The sequence below is a fragment of the Monodelphis domestica genome, chromosome 6, assembly GCF_027887165.1.
Source record: "Monodelphis domestica isolate mMonDom1 chromosome 6, mMonDom1.pri, whole genome shotgun sequence".
In the NCBI taxonomy this organism is placed as follows: Eukaryota; Metazoa; Chordata; class Mammalia; order Didelphimorphia; family Didelphidae; genus Monodelphis; species Monodelphis domestica.
This window is the reverse complement of record NC_077232.1, coordinates 81,972,820-81,989,767: the sequence shown is the minus strand read 5'-3', so window position 1 is coordinate 81,989,767 and position 16,948 is coordinate 81,972,820. Positions and strand designations below refer to the sequence as shown.

At 35.3% G+C, this 16,948-nt stretch overlaps 1 protein-coding gene across 2 annotated transcripts in view; it reads right to left on the bottom strand.

Moving 5' to 3' along the window:
- The window catches only part of HTT (huntingtin), a 195,767-nt gene that overhangs the window by 28,534 nt on the left and 150,285 nt on the right, over positions 1–16,948 (bottom strand). For both annotated transcript variants that reach the window (XM_001364825.5, XM_056802364.1), the window contains 2 exons: positions 13,488–13,627; positions 10,855–10,937 (listed from right to left, as the gene is read on the bottom strand). In XM_001364825.5, the coding sequence (XP_001364862.1) occupies positions 10,855–10,937; positions 13,488–13,627 (223 nt within the window). The remainder of the gene's footprint in view (positions 1–10,854; positions 10,938–13,487; positions 13,628–16,948) is intronic.

Genomic DNA, 16,948 nt, shown 5'->3' with positions numbered 1-16,948 from the left:
GATTTTATCTTTCACTCTAATAACCATGGCTTCATTAAGTTTATCAAAAAAATCATCATTAATCTGGGCATTTTCTGGCATAATTCCCAGTTTATTTATTTATAAAGTGGTGCACACTAAATCTAACTGCATTTACTATTTGCTTCATGAGAATCCAAGAGAAAAGTAAATAATTTAAAAGGGAACTTTCTTCATCTTCCTCATCATCTTCTTTCTCTGATTGGTGAAATGAAGTAACAAATTTACTCAAAAAAATCTATTATTTATTCCACAGCAGTTTTCCATTTATAGATTATCATGGCATATTCAAGGTAGTGAATGAATTCTTTTTTTTTTAAATTGTTTTATCTTCTATCATGCTGTAGGTTAGGTTCTGTAAAAGAGAGAATCTGCATTGCATGCAAAGGACTTCATCTGTCAATCAAGGTGACAGTTCCATTTGGAATAGAATTCAGATTATCTCTTTATTACAATGCAAGGCTGCCACCAGCTTAGTGTGATTCTGGTGGGGCCAATTGAAAGGCCTCCTTAATTTGTGGCAATTTCTCCTCCATTCCCATGATGGCAGTCCTGGAGCCCAAGCTCCTGCTGGTTCCCACCCTCCCTCTTAACCACTAGCTGGAGGTTGCAAAGTGGGACACGAGAACTGCCCAGTCACTGTTCCCTGGGTGTCCCTATCAGGGACAAAGGCCTTACTAATTAATTACAATTAATTTACAACACTGTCAGAAAACTCAATCTTATAATAAGCTGAGATCTCCTTTGTTCTATTCTCTAGAGTTGAACAGAATAAATTTGATTCTTCCTTCCATACAATACTAATAGCTGATGATCAGGAAGGAATTTGCTTAATAGCAGCAAGGAAGAAGTAAAAGTATCCAATCCTCTCTCCCTTAGAGGCCTCTCTTGGGGCAAAGATGTTTTAATCTACACATTGCTGAATGGGTCAGAGAACACTAAGAAGGTACAGCCCAGAGCCATTCTCCCTCTCTCCTGAATCACCTTTGGCATAATACCCTGGTGCTTCTGGGGCTGTGCCTGTTTATAGTCACCTTTTCTATGCTGGTGTCACCTCTTGGCAATGTCTAGAGAGCTAATCCAGGCAAACTGGATTTTACTAGCTCACAACTGACCACCCAAGCCTTAGCAACCATGAAGGAATCAATCAACTGGTGATGTCTAATGAGGTGAGCCACTGCACACTCATTGCATCTTCTTTGCCCCTTTTACCCCTCACTGGACCCCTGTCTCTAACCATTGAGTTCAAATTTTACCTCAGACACTCACTAGCTATGTAATCCTGGCAAGTCACTTAAACTCTCTTGTGCTTCAATCAAACCCCTATGTTGTGGCTGTGAGGCTCAGAATTAACATTAATTACTCTGCAAACCTTAAAACTCTATATACATGCCAGCTACTATTACTATTATTGTTATTATTCTTTTCTAATTACAGGTGATTGCGTTGGCATTCATGGAGGGAATTTCTATTCCACCAAAATCATAAAAGCTTGATGTATGGTAAGACTATTGCCTTTGTTGGCTCCATCATCCCTGGATCAATGTGAGCTTGCAGTTCACTGAAACTCCTGTACTTTTTTCATACAAGTCCCTTTTAGATTAGCATGCACAAATTTATGTACTTAGAAAATTAAAATCTAAACTAGAGAGCAAAGCATTGTCATTAACCCTGAGAAATTCATCTTGCTCATTTTAACCTTTTGTATTTTTTTTTTAAACTCTTGATTCTTTTATCCAGAGTATTAAGCAGAATTACAAGCAATAGGTGGAAGCTGCAAAGACTAAGTTAGGCTAATCATCTCCCAACAGACTGTACAATTTAAAAAAAAAAAAAGCTATTAATCTGAATCTTGAATTAATCTTTAATTTTATACTCCATATTTTCCCATTTTTACCCTCAGGAATTTCAAGCCACAGTCTCAAATGCTTTGATGAATTCAACATATCTGAGGTCTATGTGATTCAGTTTATTAATGTAGCAAATCTATCAGGAAATGATATGTAATTTAGCATGATTTGGCATTTGTAACTCCAAGCTGACTCCATTGCTTACTTTGCCAAATTCTCAAAAGATATTTCTCTAATGATTTATTGGGCAGTTTTGCCAAAGAGTAATATTCTCACAAGTGAAATTTCTAGAATCCATCTGTGTGTGTACACAACTTAAGTATTTATTGATATTCTGACTGAGCTTCTGTCCTCTTAATGATTTTTAAAAATTACTCAACAGTAGATCTGCACTCAAACTGATTCTTTTTGTATACTCTGGAATGTAAAGTGGGTTCCTTTATCTTTGATGGTACCACTGCAGTACCTCTTATATCAGTTCCATGATTTATTAACAATGTGACCCCACTTCCAATCACTTGAGCAACTAAAGTACTATAATCAAATGTTTTCTTCATTAATAAAAGTGAGACAACCACTCTGAGGTTACAAAGTTTCTTAACACAGTATACAAAGAAGCAGAAATGGCTTAAAAGAAATCACATGAAGATCCAAAACAAATTCATTTCAGAAGTGAGGCAATTTTGATGTAATTAATGAACAGATCTGCAAGAAATCTGAAAAAGGAGAAGAAATTCTTATCTTAGAAACTAAGTAGCAATTACAGGGCAGAAGAGCAGTAAGGGGTAAGCAACTGTGATTAAGTGACTTGCCCTGAGTCACACAGACAGGAAGTGACTGAGGGCATATTTGAATCCAGAACTTCCTATCTCCAGTCTTGACTCTCTAAATAAATACTTTTTAAACTAGAGTATCATTACCTCAAGTGTGATGTACAAACACTGAAACTTCATTAAGGTAGTGCAAGTTTTTAAAAAATTAATGCAATTTATATTTTCCAGTTATAAGGTACTGTTTTCACAAGGCAAAATGTTAAATGTTGGAGAAATTTCTCTACAAAAATCATATTAAATTACAATGGATATTGTAAATCTTGCAATCTCCAAATGGGTGGGGAGCTATTGAGGGAAGGAAGACAATTTGGAACAAAAAAGAACCCCTTGAATTAAAAAATAAAAAAACAAAAATAATGCTAAATTGTTATGAAAACTCAGAAATTATTGTTTTAAAAAGTTCTTAAACAAATGATGAAAGTAATCAGGTATTTTAAAGAATATTGCTTTTGACTGTCTGCCCTTTGATCCAGCTATAGCACTGCTGGGTTTGTACCCCAACGAGATAATAAGGAAAAAGACCTGTACAAGAATATTCATAGCTGCACTCTTTGTGGTGGCAAAGAATTGGAAAATGAGGGGATGCCCTTCAATTGGGGAATGGCTGAATAAATTGTGGTATCGGTTGGTGATAGAATACTATTGTGCTCAAAGAAACAAGGAACTGGAGGAATTCCACGTGAACTGGAACAACCTCCACGAATTGATAGAGTGAAAGGAGCAGAACCAGGAAAACGTTATACACAGAGACTGATACACTGTGGTAAAATCGAATGTAATGGATTTCTCCATTAGTGGCAATGCAGTGATTCTGAATAACTCAGAGGGATTTATGAGAAAGAACACTATTCACATTCAGAGAAAAAACTGTGGGAGAAAACTGAAGAAAAGAACTGCTTGATTACAGGGGCTGAAGATTCTAAATGATCATCCTAGTGCAAACATCAACAACATGGAACTAGGGTTTGATCAAGGACACATGTAAAACCCAGTGGAATTGCACATTGGCTTCAGGAAAAGGGGGGAGGGGAGGGAGGGAAAGAATATGATTCTTATAACCAAGGAATAATGTTCTAAAAAAAAAAAACAACATTGTTTCAAATAAAGAATAAGGGCCTGATGTCCAAGATACTGAGGGATTTAATACAGATCTATAAAATCAAGAGCCTCTGCTAAAAGAGTAAGTGCTTGAAGGAACTTAATAAGTCTTTCTTAGAAGAACTATCAATGGTCCAGTTATGTGGAAGACTACTCCAAGTCAATGATAATAAAATGTAACTCAAAGCAATTCCATCCTTGTCAAATTGGGAAAGAGAACAAAACATGGAAATGGTTGCTATTAGAAGGGTTTGTGGGAAGGCAGGAACACTCATAGAGTAAACAGAAGGTACAACAATTTTTTTTTTTGCATATATAAAGGAAAACATTAAAAAACCTCTCTACTTCAATAAAATAAAAGGTATATTAAAAAGTAGAGTTTTACATGATCAAGACTACAAATTGCAACCACTCTGAAAAATGATTTGCACACCTCAAAATATTCATGGTTGCACTTTTTGTGATAGTAAAGAACCAGAAACAAAGAAGATGTTTATTAACTGAGGAATGGCTAAACACATTGTAGTATACAACATACATGGAATATTACTGTACCACGAAAAGACAGCTATAACAAAATTCAGACTCTTGGGAAGACTAACATCAACTAATATAGAAGGAAGTAAACAGAATCAGAAAAAATACACAATGACTATAATAATGCAAATGGAAACAAAAAAAGCAAATAAACAAAGCAAACAAAAAGAAAATGCCATTTAGTTGTTATGACCAAAAAGCTTGGTGCTGAAGAATAATTGAGAAAAACACTTCCTTCTCTCCTTTGCAGAGGTGAGGCACTATAGGTACAGTTTGAAATAGGCGATGAGCTGGAGGTGGGGGAAGGTTAAAAGATCAAGGATATCCAGGGAAATAATGAAAAAAAAACACATATGATGGGGGCCTTGCAGTCCCTGACCTTAAACTATATTACAAAGCAGCAGTCATCAAAACAATTTGGTACTGGCTAAGAAACAGAAAGGAAGATCAGTGGAATAGACTGGGGGAAAGCGACCTCAGCAAGACAGTATACGATAAACCCAAAGATCCCAGCTTTTGGGACAAAAATCCACTATTCTATAAAAACTGATGGGAAAATTGGAAGACAGTGTGGGAGAGACTAGGAATAGATCAACACCTCACACCCTACACCAAGATAAATTCAAAATGGGTGAGTGACTTAAACATAAAGAAGGAAACCATAAGTAAATTGGGTAAACACAGAATAGTATACATGTCAGACCTTTGGGAGGGGAAAGGCTTTAAAACCAAGCAAGACATAGAAAGAATCACAAAATGTAAAATAAATAATTTTGACTACATCAAACTAAAAAGCTTTTGTACAAAAAAAACCAATGTAACTAAAATCAGAAGGGAAACAACAAATTGGGAAAAAATCTTCATAGAAACCTCTGACAAAGGTTTAATTACTCATATTTATAAAGAGCTAAATCAATTGTACAAAAAATCAAGCCATTCTCCAATTGATAAATGGGCAAGGGACATGGATAGGCAGTTCTCAGATAAAGAAATCAAAACTATTAATAAGCACATGAAGAAGTGTTCTAAATCTCTTATAATCAGAGAGATGCAAATCAAAACAACTCTGAGGTATCACCTCACACCTAGCAGATTGGCTAACATAACAGCAAAGGAAAGTAATGAATGTTGGAGGGGATGTGGCAAAGTAGGGACATTGATTCATTGCTGGTGGAGTTGTGAATTGATCCAACCATTCTGGAGGGCAATTTGGAACTATGCCCAAAGGGCGACAAAAGAATATCTACCCTTTGATCCAGCCATAGCACTGCTAGGTCTGTACCCCAAAGAGATAATGGACAAAAAGACGTACAAAAATATTCATAGCTGCACTCTTTGTGGTGGCCAAAAACTGGAAAACGAGGGGATGCCCATCAATTGGGGAATGGCTGAGCAAATTGTGGTATATGTTGGTGATGGAATACTATTGTGCTAAAAGGAATAATAAAGTGGAGGAGTTCCATGGAGACTAGAACAACCTCCAGGAAGTGATGCAGAGCGAGAGGAGCAGAACCAGGAGAACATTGTACACAGAGACTAATACACTGTGGTATAATCGAACGTAATGGACTTCTCCATTAGTGGTGGTGTAATGTCCCTGAACAACTTGCAGGGATCCAGGAGAAAAAAACACTATTCATAAGCAAAGGATAAACTATGGGAGTGGAAACACCGAGGAAAAGCAACTGCCTGAATACAGCAGTTGAGGGGACATGACAGAGGAGAGACTCTAAATGAACACTCTAATGCAAATATTATCAACATAGCAATGGGTTCAAATCAAGAAAACATGTAATGCCCAGTGGATTTACACAACGGCTATGGAGGGTGGGGGGGAGGAAAAGAAAATGATCTATGTCTTTAATGAATAATGCTTAGAAATGATCAAATAAAATATAATAATAATAAAAAAATACTCAAAAGCTATGTTCATTATTGTGCATTTTATCATATGTTTACTTTCAGATCTATTTCAAGTCTGAATTCCTCTGCATGGTTTTCTAGGTTATTACCCCACTCCAGTCCTCCTCTCCAGCCTCATTTTATGCCATTCTATATTAGCAAAGTTCTGTTGTGTTCAGGCTGGTCTCAAAAATGTACATTCCCTTCTTTCCTTTCTCCAAGTTTACAAGTACATAATTATTGTCTAAGTATAAATTCAGACAGGGCTTAGTCAGCAAGAACTCATGACTTTCTATAATAATACTAGGTAACAGAGGCTAAAAGGTTTAGTGGAAGCTGATGCTGGTTAGCCATCAGCAACATAAATGGAAGATCAAGAGGGAAAAGAAGTATAAGGAGAAGGAGAAGGCATGATTGAAATGGTAGGCGATTGGGCCCATCGGAATAAAGAAATAAGATCAATTAGTAGTTAAAGAACTAGGAAAATAAGAACAGGTTAGGTACTAGAAGTCAAGATGAAAATTTGAAAGTTCAAAGAAGAAGCCAAACTACAACAGGAGAAAGTGGTTAGAAGCACAATTCAGAGTTCATAATTTTAGAGGTGGAACACATCTGATTGATGATGATGGATACAAATTATGGTGGTACTGGTAGGCCAGTCAGCCAATAAATATCGATTAAGCACCTACTTACTATGAGCTAGGCACTGTGCACTTCGTGCTGAGGAAACAAAGAAAGGCTAAAGACAGTAGAGGAGCATACAATCCAACGAGGGAGACAACATGCAAATCCCTATGAGCAAACAAGCTATAGACAAGATAAATAGGAAAATAACCCAGAAGGAAGGCACTAACATTAAAAGAGATCAGGAAAGGCTTCCGAGAGAAGCTAAGATTTTAGCTGGAACTTTAAGGAAGTCAAGCAGCAAAGATAAAGAGGGAGAATTCCAAATGTAAAAAACCCTGTGACTTAGCCAATGACTAAGCAGAAAAAATCCTCAAGTCTAGCTAGAATGCTTTTGGTTCTGCTAGTTTCAATACTACATAAACTGCCTATTTTTATGCTAACGAGGCAACATATAGCTGAAAATTGACTTTGAAGATAGGAAGATAGCTCACCTCTGACAGTGAAGCAAGAGAAAAGAAATATCACCCTGCGATCTCATTGGTCCTCTTCCAAAATGAAGGACAAACTACAATAATGGCTATGTGATCCTTGGGAAGTCACTTAGTTCTGGTACTCTCTGCAGCCCTCCAATCCAGTGGGTTGTAAAGGAAGTGCTGCTCTACATAGATGGAGTAAATTTCGTATTCTAGGTGTTCCACAAACTAAGGAAATCACAGACTAATTTCTATACCTACAGCAATTTAAATAAAATCCTTTTCTTACACTTTCTAAATTTTAAAAATAAAAGTGCTTAATAGTTAATATTCAAGATGACAACTATTTATTGATGTGACGACACTCAGAATTTTGTGATGACTAAGGTCCCTTCCAACTCTTGATTATAAGATCTTATTAACTCTTAAGCCATTTGCCAATTAATGTCTATATAAACAACCTCCAGAAGAAGAATCAAATGATGTGCTGTGGTAAATTTGTTTCCAGCACACTCATCCAAAAATATACCCACATGCCAAATGAGTATTCCAGTTCCAAGGTCAAAGCTTTCATCATTAGAAGGAAAACACTAAGCCAAAATTTTTAGTTTAAATTTGGAACCTGAAGGGATTTAAAGATGAACCAACAAATTCAACCTCATTTTAGCATTTTTAAAATTTTATTGATTGTATCTTCTGTGTTTTATACCATGGGTGATTCCTAATTTAACCAGCTCACTGTTATTTCCAAAAGAATGCATTCTTAAACAAAGAAAAGACGATAAGCACAACCACTGCACAACGCAATTTCATCTGTCAATGTATGTAATGTTTGGCATCTGTAATCTGAATTGCCAATCCTTATTTGTTCTGGAGGAAAACAAATCTCATTTTAGAGATGAAGAAAATGAATTCCAGCTAGGATAGATGATTTGCTTAAGAACATACAGTATAATTTGGGTTGAGTTGATTTGGTTTTGGTTTGGTTTTTTGGTGTGTTACTTTACTCTCTAAAATTTTATTTTAAATCCTACATTCAGTATGATTTTACTCTATGATTCCTCCTGTATCCTATTGGGGTTTTTATATGCATCAAATATACTTCATATGTTTTGTTAATGAAATATTAAAGACATTATTCCCTTAAAATTTAAAAAAAAAGAACATACAGCATAGGAAGTGCACAACCAAAACCATAACCCAAGAATCTCAAGTTTGAGTCCAGTGCTGTGTGAGAATTTAACATTAGTCTGAACCTCTATTCTTTTGAGATTTCAGTTTAACACCGTCTTCTTACTGAATTAAGAACAAGACCTGGGGTTTATCTGTATAAGGGAGAACACATTCTCACTCTGAAAGGATGTCAGAAGTCTCATGGCTCCCTGATGCTTGCTTCTTGATCCATGTGACTCCTGGTATCCTCTGATCTGGACTGAAGTCAAGTCTGGCAAATCAGAGAGACTCAAAAAAGTGATGTAATGGAAAGATTTAGTTTAGGTTTGGGAAGGAAATAAGTCTCTTTTGCTCAGAACCAAGGAGAGAGGAGTTGGCTAGGAGAGGACACTGGCTCTCTTTTTGGCCTCTGAATCACAGTGAGAGGAAACAAGTCTGTAGTAACCATGGACAGCAAGCCCAGGAATGCAGCTAGGAGAATGTGAGCTCAGGAAAAATGCTGGCTATATGAGGAGGCTTCTTGCAATGGGAACAGCTGGCCACATGTGGCCACTGCCCTTTCTTTCTTTGACCCACTCTTTTAATTTATTTAATAAATAATTATAAATTAAGATAATCTCCAGAGAATTTTAATCTTAATAGCTGTCTGACTGTAATGCTATTGTAGCAAAAAAGCATTATTTAAAAAACGACCAAATTTTTAACTGTTAAAAGTTACCTGTTGAAATATTAATAAACACTAAAACATAACTGATTCAAAAATCAATTAAGTTTTAAATTCAAGATCAACAACAAACATTTACTAGAGCCTCTGATGTGCAGAACAGCAGAAGTCTCCATTCTAATCCCTGTACTTGTCTCTGTGTCTAGACCTCTGTTGATTTCTCTTTCTCTTCCCATTTTCCTTTGACCAATCATTATATTCTTTTCTTTCTCTCAGCTCCAGTTGCACACCATCAGGTAAACAACAACAACAACAAAACCTCAGTGAATTTATAGGACTGCAAGCTGTGATATGGAAGTCAAAAGAGTTAATGAGACCTTCAGGAACCAGAGGAAGAGGAATACTAACCCCAATCCCTTCTATGATAGATGAACATCCCCTGGAGGACTGAGGGCACTTCTACATGGCACACTTTACAATGGACGTGGAGAACACACAAGAACTCATCTGTCATCTAGAGAACAGTAGGGATGGTGGAGGGGGTAGAGGCTGTAAAAAGGATGGGGACCTTAGAAGCCAGCTTGTGGTTATTTAACAACATTTAACAAAAGATTCTAAGGTGGAAAATCAAGGATAGGGATTTAGGAGAGAAGGAGGTTATTGGCAGATATCTTAAGTAGAAGTTGCATTTGATAATCTACAGATTTAAAGAATAGAATAGTATTAGATGGTATCATTTCTAGGAAGGAAGTTTTAGCACAATGTAGGAAGAATCTTGTAAAAATTCAAGTTTACTAGAGGCAGAATGGGCTATGTTCATGTAGATGGCTAAATTATCCTCGTCAGGGATACTACAAAAGGAATTCCTATATCAGACTGAGGACTGTGCCCCCCCTTACAGCTCTGGGAATCTATGGAAAAATACTTTGAAAAAAGAAAGAAATAAATTTCAAAGAAATACTTTGAAAGGCTTACTCAAAAACAAAATTGTTTGATCAAGAATTCAGATTTTAGGGGATAGCTGGATAGCTCAGTGGATTGAGAGCCAGGCCTAGAGATGGCAGGTCCTAGGTTCAAATCTGGCCTCAGACACTTCCCAGCTGTGTGACCCTGGGCAAGTCACTTAACTCCCATTGCCTAGCCCTTACCACTCTTTTGCCTTGGAACCAATACACAATATTGATTCCAAGATGGCAGGTAAGGGTTAAAAAAAAAAAAAAGAATTTTTAAAAAGACATAAATTTGTGTGCTTAGTCAAATGAATTGTCAACTTCTAGGTGAAAAAAGATGTTTATTCAGAAACTAAAGTTTGATGATAAACACAGAATATAGTCACAGTTATTTAATACAGGTTATAGGCAGCTGAACAACATAGTAGAAAGAATACTGGAGCTAGAGTCTAGAAGACCTGAGTTCAAATTCAGCCTCCAGCATTTAGAAGCTATGTGATCTTAAGCAAAACACTTAATAGATGTCTGCCTCAAGTTTCCTTAACCATAAAATGAGAATGTTCATACTAGCACATAATTCTCAGGAGGGTTGTGAGGTTCAAATGACATCATATATATGCAGTGTTTAGCAAATGTTAAAGTGCTTTAAAAATGCCAGCTATTATTATAATCAGAGAGAGAAGCAAAAACAAAACCCCTACTGAATTTATAGTACAGATGTCAACTAACCTGTCCTAGGTTATAACTCATGTTCCCCATTTCTCGTTCAGTATTGATCTGCAGCAGAAGTTTTTCATGGCTGATAAGGGCACCTAAAAAATAATAATTTCATTATCTTCCTCTAACTTTTCTGCAGAACACATAACAGATTGAATGTGAAATAATATTTAAATAAAATTATTCATATGAGTAAATCACAAATACTTAAAATTTTAAATACATACATTGTTATGTAGTGTCTCTTTTCTTTTTTTAATGAATTAATTAAGAATATTTTCCCATGATTACATGATTCATGTTCTTCCCTTCCCCTCCCCCACCAAAGCTGATGAGCAATTTCACTGGGTTATACAGGTATCATTGTTCAAAACCCATTTACATGTTATTCATATTTGCAATCTTTTAATATCAAAACCCCAATCACATCCCCATTGAACTACATGATCAATCATATGTTTTTCTCCTGCATTTCTGCTCCCACAGTTCTTTCTCTGGATGTGGAAAGCTTCTTTCTCATAAATTTCTCTGGATTGTCTTGGATCATTGCATTGTTGCTAGTAGAAAAGTCTATTACATTTGGTTGTGCCATAATGTATCAGTCTCTGTGTATAATGTTCTGGTTCTGTTCCTTTTTGCTCTGCATCAATTCCTGGAGGTCATTCCAGTTCACATGGAAATCCTCCAGCTCATCATTTCTTTCTAGCTCCTCTCTTTTCTGGGAAGAGTATGTAAATAGTATATTTGATGAATCTGAATCCTTAAAGATCTTTAATAACCATAAGGTTATTAGAGAATTTTTTAGCCCTACTCATTCCTTGGATGCCCAAAGGGCACTTATTTCCCTAATTAGCAAAGAATAGGAAAGTTATTCATAGCAATTTTGGCTAACATAGGCCTACCTTTTCTTAACTATGTCTGACTATTTAAATGGTATAAAAGATCAGTCCATTAGGCTCTGATACTCATCTTCAGGTTTATTGTTTCTTGTCTTGCAATATGAAGCCAGGATATATGAATCCAAAGCCACCTCTGTTCACCTCACCCAGCTCATTTTGCATACCCCAAATCAGCCTATTCAGAAGAAATTTAACATGTAGCAGCAGCAAGTCAGCTGAGTAAATCTTATGATAGTTTTCTTCAGTCATCTTTTAACAAATTAGCGTTAGTGGTGTTCTGAAGTGTTTTCTACTCTTATGTCTTCTTTGACAGTGCCTCAGAATGGCAATACATATCATGTCTGCAGGTCCTCCATTTTTAGGCTCTAAGACAGACTTTTTGGGCTTCTACAAAAACATTACCCTTTGACAGAATATTTGCTTCAGCAAAGCCATCCACACAAGCATATCTCTAAAGTTATAGGTCTAAAAATCATAAGACATAGTGGGAAAGGCATGAGAGCTAGAGGAAAAGACCTGGTACAACGATTACTACCTTTATTGCTTATTATTCATTTGCTGCAGAGAAAATCCATTCACACTTCATACCTACTTTATCTATAAAATGTACTAGATGACTTTAAGATCCCTCCTAGCTTTAAATCCTAATATAATAGACTCCTAAAAGATCAATCAGGACCACAAGACTTCAAAGGTAGAAAAGATAACAAAAACATATTCATCTCCACTTTTTGACCACAGTTCTTCACTTCTGATCTCAGGGGAAGGAGGTGCTCTGTGTCTTTAAGGTCTCAAGGATTTTGGCATTAAATAGACTATTGCTACCTCTGTGTGTTTTCTTTTTTTCCAACTGTAAAATCAGAGAAATGATCGTTGATAACCTATCTTAAAAGGATGCTGTGAAATAGCACACTGCAAATTTTCATTATAAAAATATACTATTACTACAATATTATTTCTGAGTTACTCCAAATTAACAAAGCTTTTTTAACACACATTCTGTGTTCAAGGGGGTGCATATGTCATGGTAACTAGTCAGGAAAATATTTTTTTAAAGTCGAGTAAGAAAACAAAGGTTTTTTTTATGTATTATATGTCTCATATATTATTGTATGTTTAGTAGTCAAGAAGATTGATCCACGATGTGTTGTGAATAAGAATATAGGGCCTCTTGGACAGGTATCTAACCCATTAAAAGCAAAAAAACAGAATACATAATACAGATGTATTATGAATACAAATACATCTGTATATACACACACACACACTAAATAGATATACTCTGTATATTTTATATGTGTATTTCACAAGTGTACGTATATGAATGAATATGTATGAATATGTATATACAAATATAAATCTAATTCTCGACATGCACAAATAAAATCTCCAAGTTTTAAATGCTGTACTGAGATTTTTGGAACACCTTGTTGAAGGCCGATATGTCTGTGTATTCCCTGTTTAAGCTACAGCAATCTGCTTGAAGATACAGATTTAAAAGATAAACAAATCTTTGGTTTATGTGTGAGGGAACAATACTACTGAATAAGTGGTAGAAAAGGACTACTTATTAGTGCTTCTGATGACTCTTTCATAGAAGATAATTTCTATGTGAGGTTCTTAAAGTCAATGTTTTTATGAATTATTCATAGAGGAAAATGTTTTTAGCTCTAAAACTTGCAAAACTTAATAATATAACTATTAAGTGGTCATACACAGAAACACAGAGATTTATTCCATGCATACCTGACATAGCTGGAGACAGAGATGGAACAGGATCCCAAGCCTGGTACAAGTGATGTGTGGGAATGTTGTCTCTCTTTGAAACCATTGCTTGAATTTCTTGCTCAACAATTCCCCTGATAACACTCAGTTTTCTCCCAAACCTAAAAGGTTTTTATTTAGCACAAAAGTTAGTCAATAATTTTTTTTTCTCTTCAATACAACTCCTGAAAACACTAAATATGCAAAGTTTCTCTCAGCTCCCTCTCCCCTCCCCAGCTGCCTTTTCCAGAAATCTTTCTGCCAAAAGTGATCATTCTTTCTTTGAAATTTTGGAGCAATTTACTAGGATATTTCCTTTGCTGTCATCATGTTCTACCTATTCGCATTACTTCTTGGTGTATATATCTTATCCTCCTTATTAGAGTATAAGGTAACAAAGGACAGGGAAAATGTTGTTTTTCATTTTTGAATTCCCCACACCTAACATAGTGTCTTATGCTCAGACATATATGCTAAATTAAAATGAAAAGCAACATTATTTGGTTTTAGAAAATCTTAGTCATGTCTATTCAATAACCAACTTAATTCATGTAAGAATAAATGTTTATCCTTAGTGAGATTTTATATTGATGTGCTATTTTTTAGAATATCATGAAATCTCCTTACCCTGTATTACCAAAGATACTTCATAACATCCCATTCTCAGTCACTGTCATGTGACAGAAACACCAATTGCTCAAGCATTTTACTTATAATTATTGTAACATTACATATGTAATATTCCCTTTGAAGAAGTACAGAGAGTAAAGTTCCTACTTCTAACACCATATGATTTTAAAAACTATTAATTGGCAGGCAAACACTACAGACAAGGAGGGGTTAAAAGGCTGGCCTTAAGTCACACTTACTGAAAATAGCATCAGGCAAAGAAAACATTTTGGAAAACAAGAGAGCAATGCACAATAGAAACTGTAAAACTATTCATACTTTTCAACTAAAACATATCATAAGCAAAGCCAAGATGTTAAAGGCAGCAACCCAGCTGAACTTTCCCAATGTACCCTTCCAAACAACTGTGAAATACCACTTCAAAACAAATTTTGAAGAGGCAGAGCCAACAATAAGTCAGAGTAAGATATTTTCCCAACCTCTAAGACAACTTAGAAGTTAGGCAAGAAAGGTCTGTGGCACTGGGATGGGGTGCTGGTCTGAAGTGCTCGTGATAGTAGCACCACCAGCAGCGGGCCTTGGAGGTCGCTGTGACAGTGGCAGCACAGTAGCTTCAGGAGCATTCAGCCCAGAAATGAGGAGGTGGGGGGAGGGGGGGAGAAACTGGGAAGAAAGAGATTATATGGGATGCTTTGCTGGCCCCAGGGGAAAAGTGAACACAGATTGGCAAATCTATTGTCCATAAGTAGTTCTAGATAACAGTTCTAGGAAGTGAGGAGTGCTTGTGATTGACCACAAGGAAGTCCTGTTTACAGTTCTAGGACCTTTTAAAAAAAATTGGTCTAATGGTAAAAAGGAAGAAAAATTTCCTGAAGAAAAAAACTCTTTAAAAAGCAGAATAGGCCAAATGAAGAAAGACAAATAAAAGCTCACTAAAGAAAATACTGTCTTAAAAATTAGAATTTGGGCAAGTGGAAACTAATGGTTCTATGAGACTTCAAAAAAATAATAAAACAAAATAAAAAGAATGGAAAGAAATAGAAGAAAATGTGAACTATTTAATCAGAAAAAAAATTGACTTAGAAATAGAGGAGAGATACCTTAAAAATTGGACAACCTGTAAGCCAAGATAAAAAAAAGAACCTAGACAATATATTTGGTTAATTATAAAGGAAAATTAGATTCAGAGGGTAAAACAGAAATTGAAAAAATCTACTAATCACCTATTAAAAGAGACTCCAAGATGAAAACTTCTAGGAATATTATTGCCAAATTTGAGAACTCTCAGGAAAAGGGGGAAATAGTTTAAATAGCCAGAAAGAAACAATTCAAATACCATGGAGGTGGTCAGTATCACACAAGATCTGGCAGTTTCCAAATAAAAGGAGTGAAAGCTAAAGGAGCTAGGATTACATCCAAGAATAACCTAGTCAACAAAACTTAGAATAATCTTTCATAGGAAAAAAAAGATATTTAATGAGAGGACTTCCAAGTATTTCTAATAAAAAGCCCAGAGCAAAATAGAAAATTTAGCATAAAAATAAAAGCCTTAAGAAAAGCATTAAAAAGTAACCATAAAAACTCAATAAAGTTAAATTATTTACATTCCTGCAAGGGAAAATGATACATGTAATTCCTAAGAACTTAATCATTATTAGGGCAGTTAGGAGTCTACAGAGATAAAATACTTGAGTGGGAGTTAATTGTGTTGGAATGACCTCAAGAGAAAAAAAAAAGATGAAAGGACAAGAAAGGGAGGCACTGAGAGAAGTGAGAAATAGAATAGGAAAATTTTTTCTTATATAACAAAAGATTTTATAGTGGAGGGGGAATGGCAAGGAATGCTTGAAACTCACTCTCATTGAAATTGTTTCAAAAAGGGAAAAACACAGACACACATTCAGTTGGGTATAGAAATCTATCTTGATCAATAGGGAAATAGGAGGAGAAGGTGTTAGGAGATATGGAATAGGGAGGGAAGTAGAAAAAGGAGAGCTGTTAAGGTAAGCAGTGGTCAGAAACAAAACAGACTTTTGAGGAGGGACAGTATAAAAAGATAGAAAGATAAACAGAAGAAAATAGGAGACAGGAAAATAATATACTTAGTAATCAAAACTATGAAAGAAATGGGATGAGTTCACCCATAAAATGGAAGTAAATAGCAGAATGAATTAGAAATCAGAATTCAATCATTTTTTTTACAAAATATAGACTTTAAATTTAAAAAAACACAGTTAAAATAAAGGGCTGGAGCAGAATCTACTATGATTTAGCTAAAAAAAATTTTTATGGTGGGGGAACAATTATGACATCAGACAAAGAAAAAGCAAAACTAGACATAATTTAAAAGAATACCAGGAAACTATATTTTGCTAAAAGGTATCAAAGACAATTAAGTAAGATCCAAAATGTTTACAGCAAGTTTTTCTAGAAAATGGTCTCATTTTTCAAATATATAGAGAACTAAATTAAATTCATCAAAATTAGAGTCATTCCTATTAATACATGATCAAAGAATATAAACAAGCAGTTTTCAGAAGAGAAAATCAAAGCAATCTATAGTCATATAAAAAATGCTCTAATCACTATTGATTAGAGAAATCAAATTAGAACAACTTTGAGGTTATCAGCTCAAATGAAGGAGATGAAAGAAAATTTAGGTAGTCTAAATTGCTGCCTGAATTGGTGATGTCTGAATTGGTGTACCCATTCTGGGGGGTACAATTTAGAACTATTACCAAAGGACTATAAAATTGTGTATACCCTTTGACTCAGTAATACCACCACTGAGTCTGTATCATAAAGAGATCAAA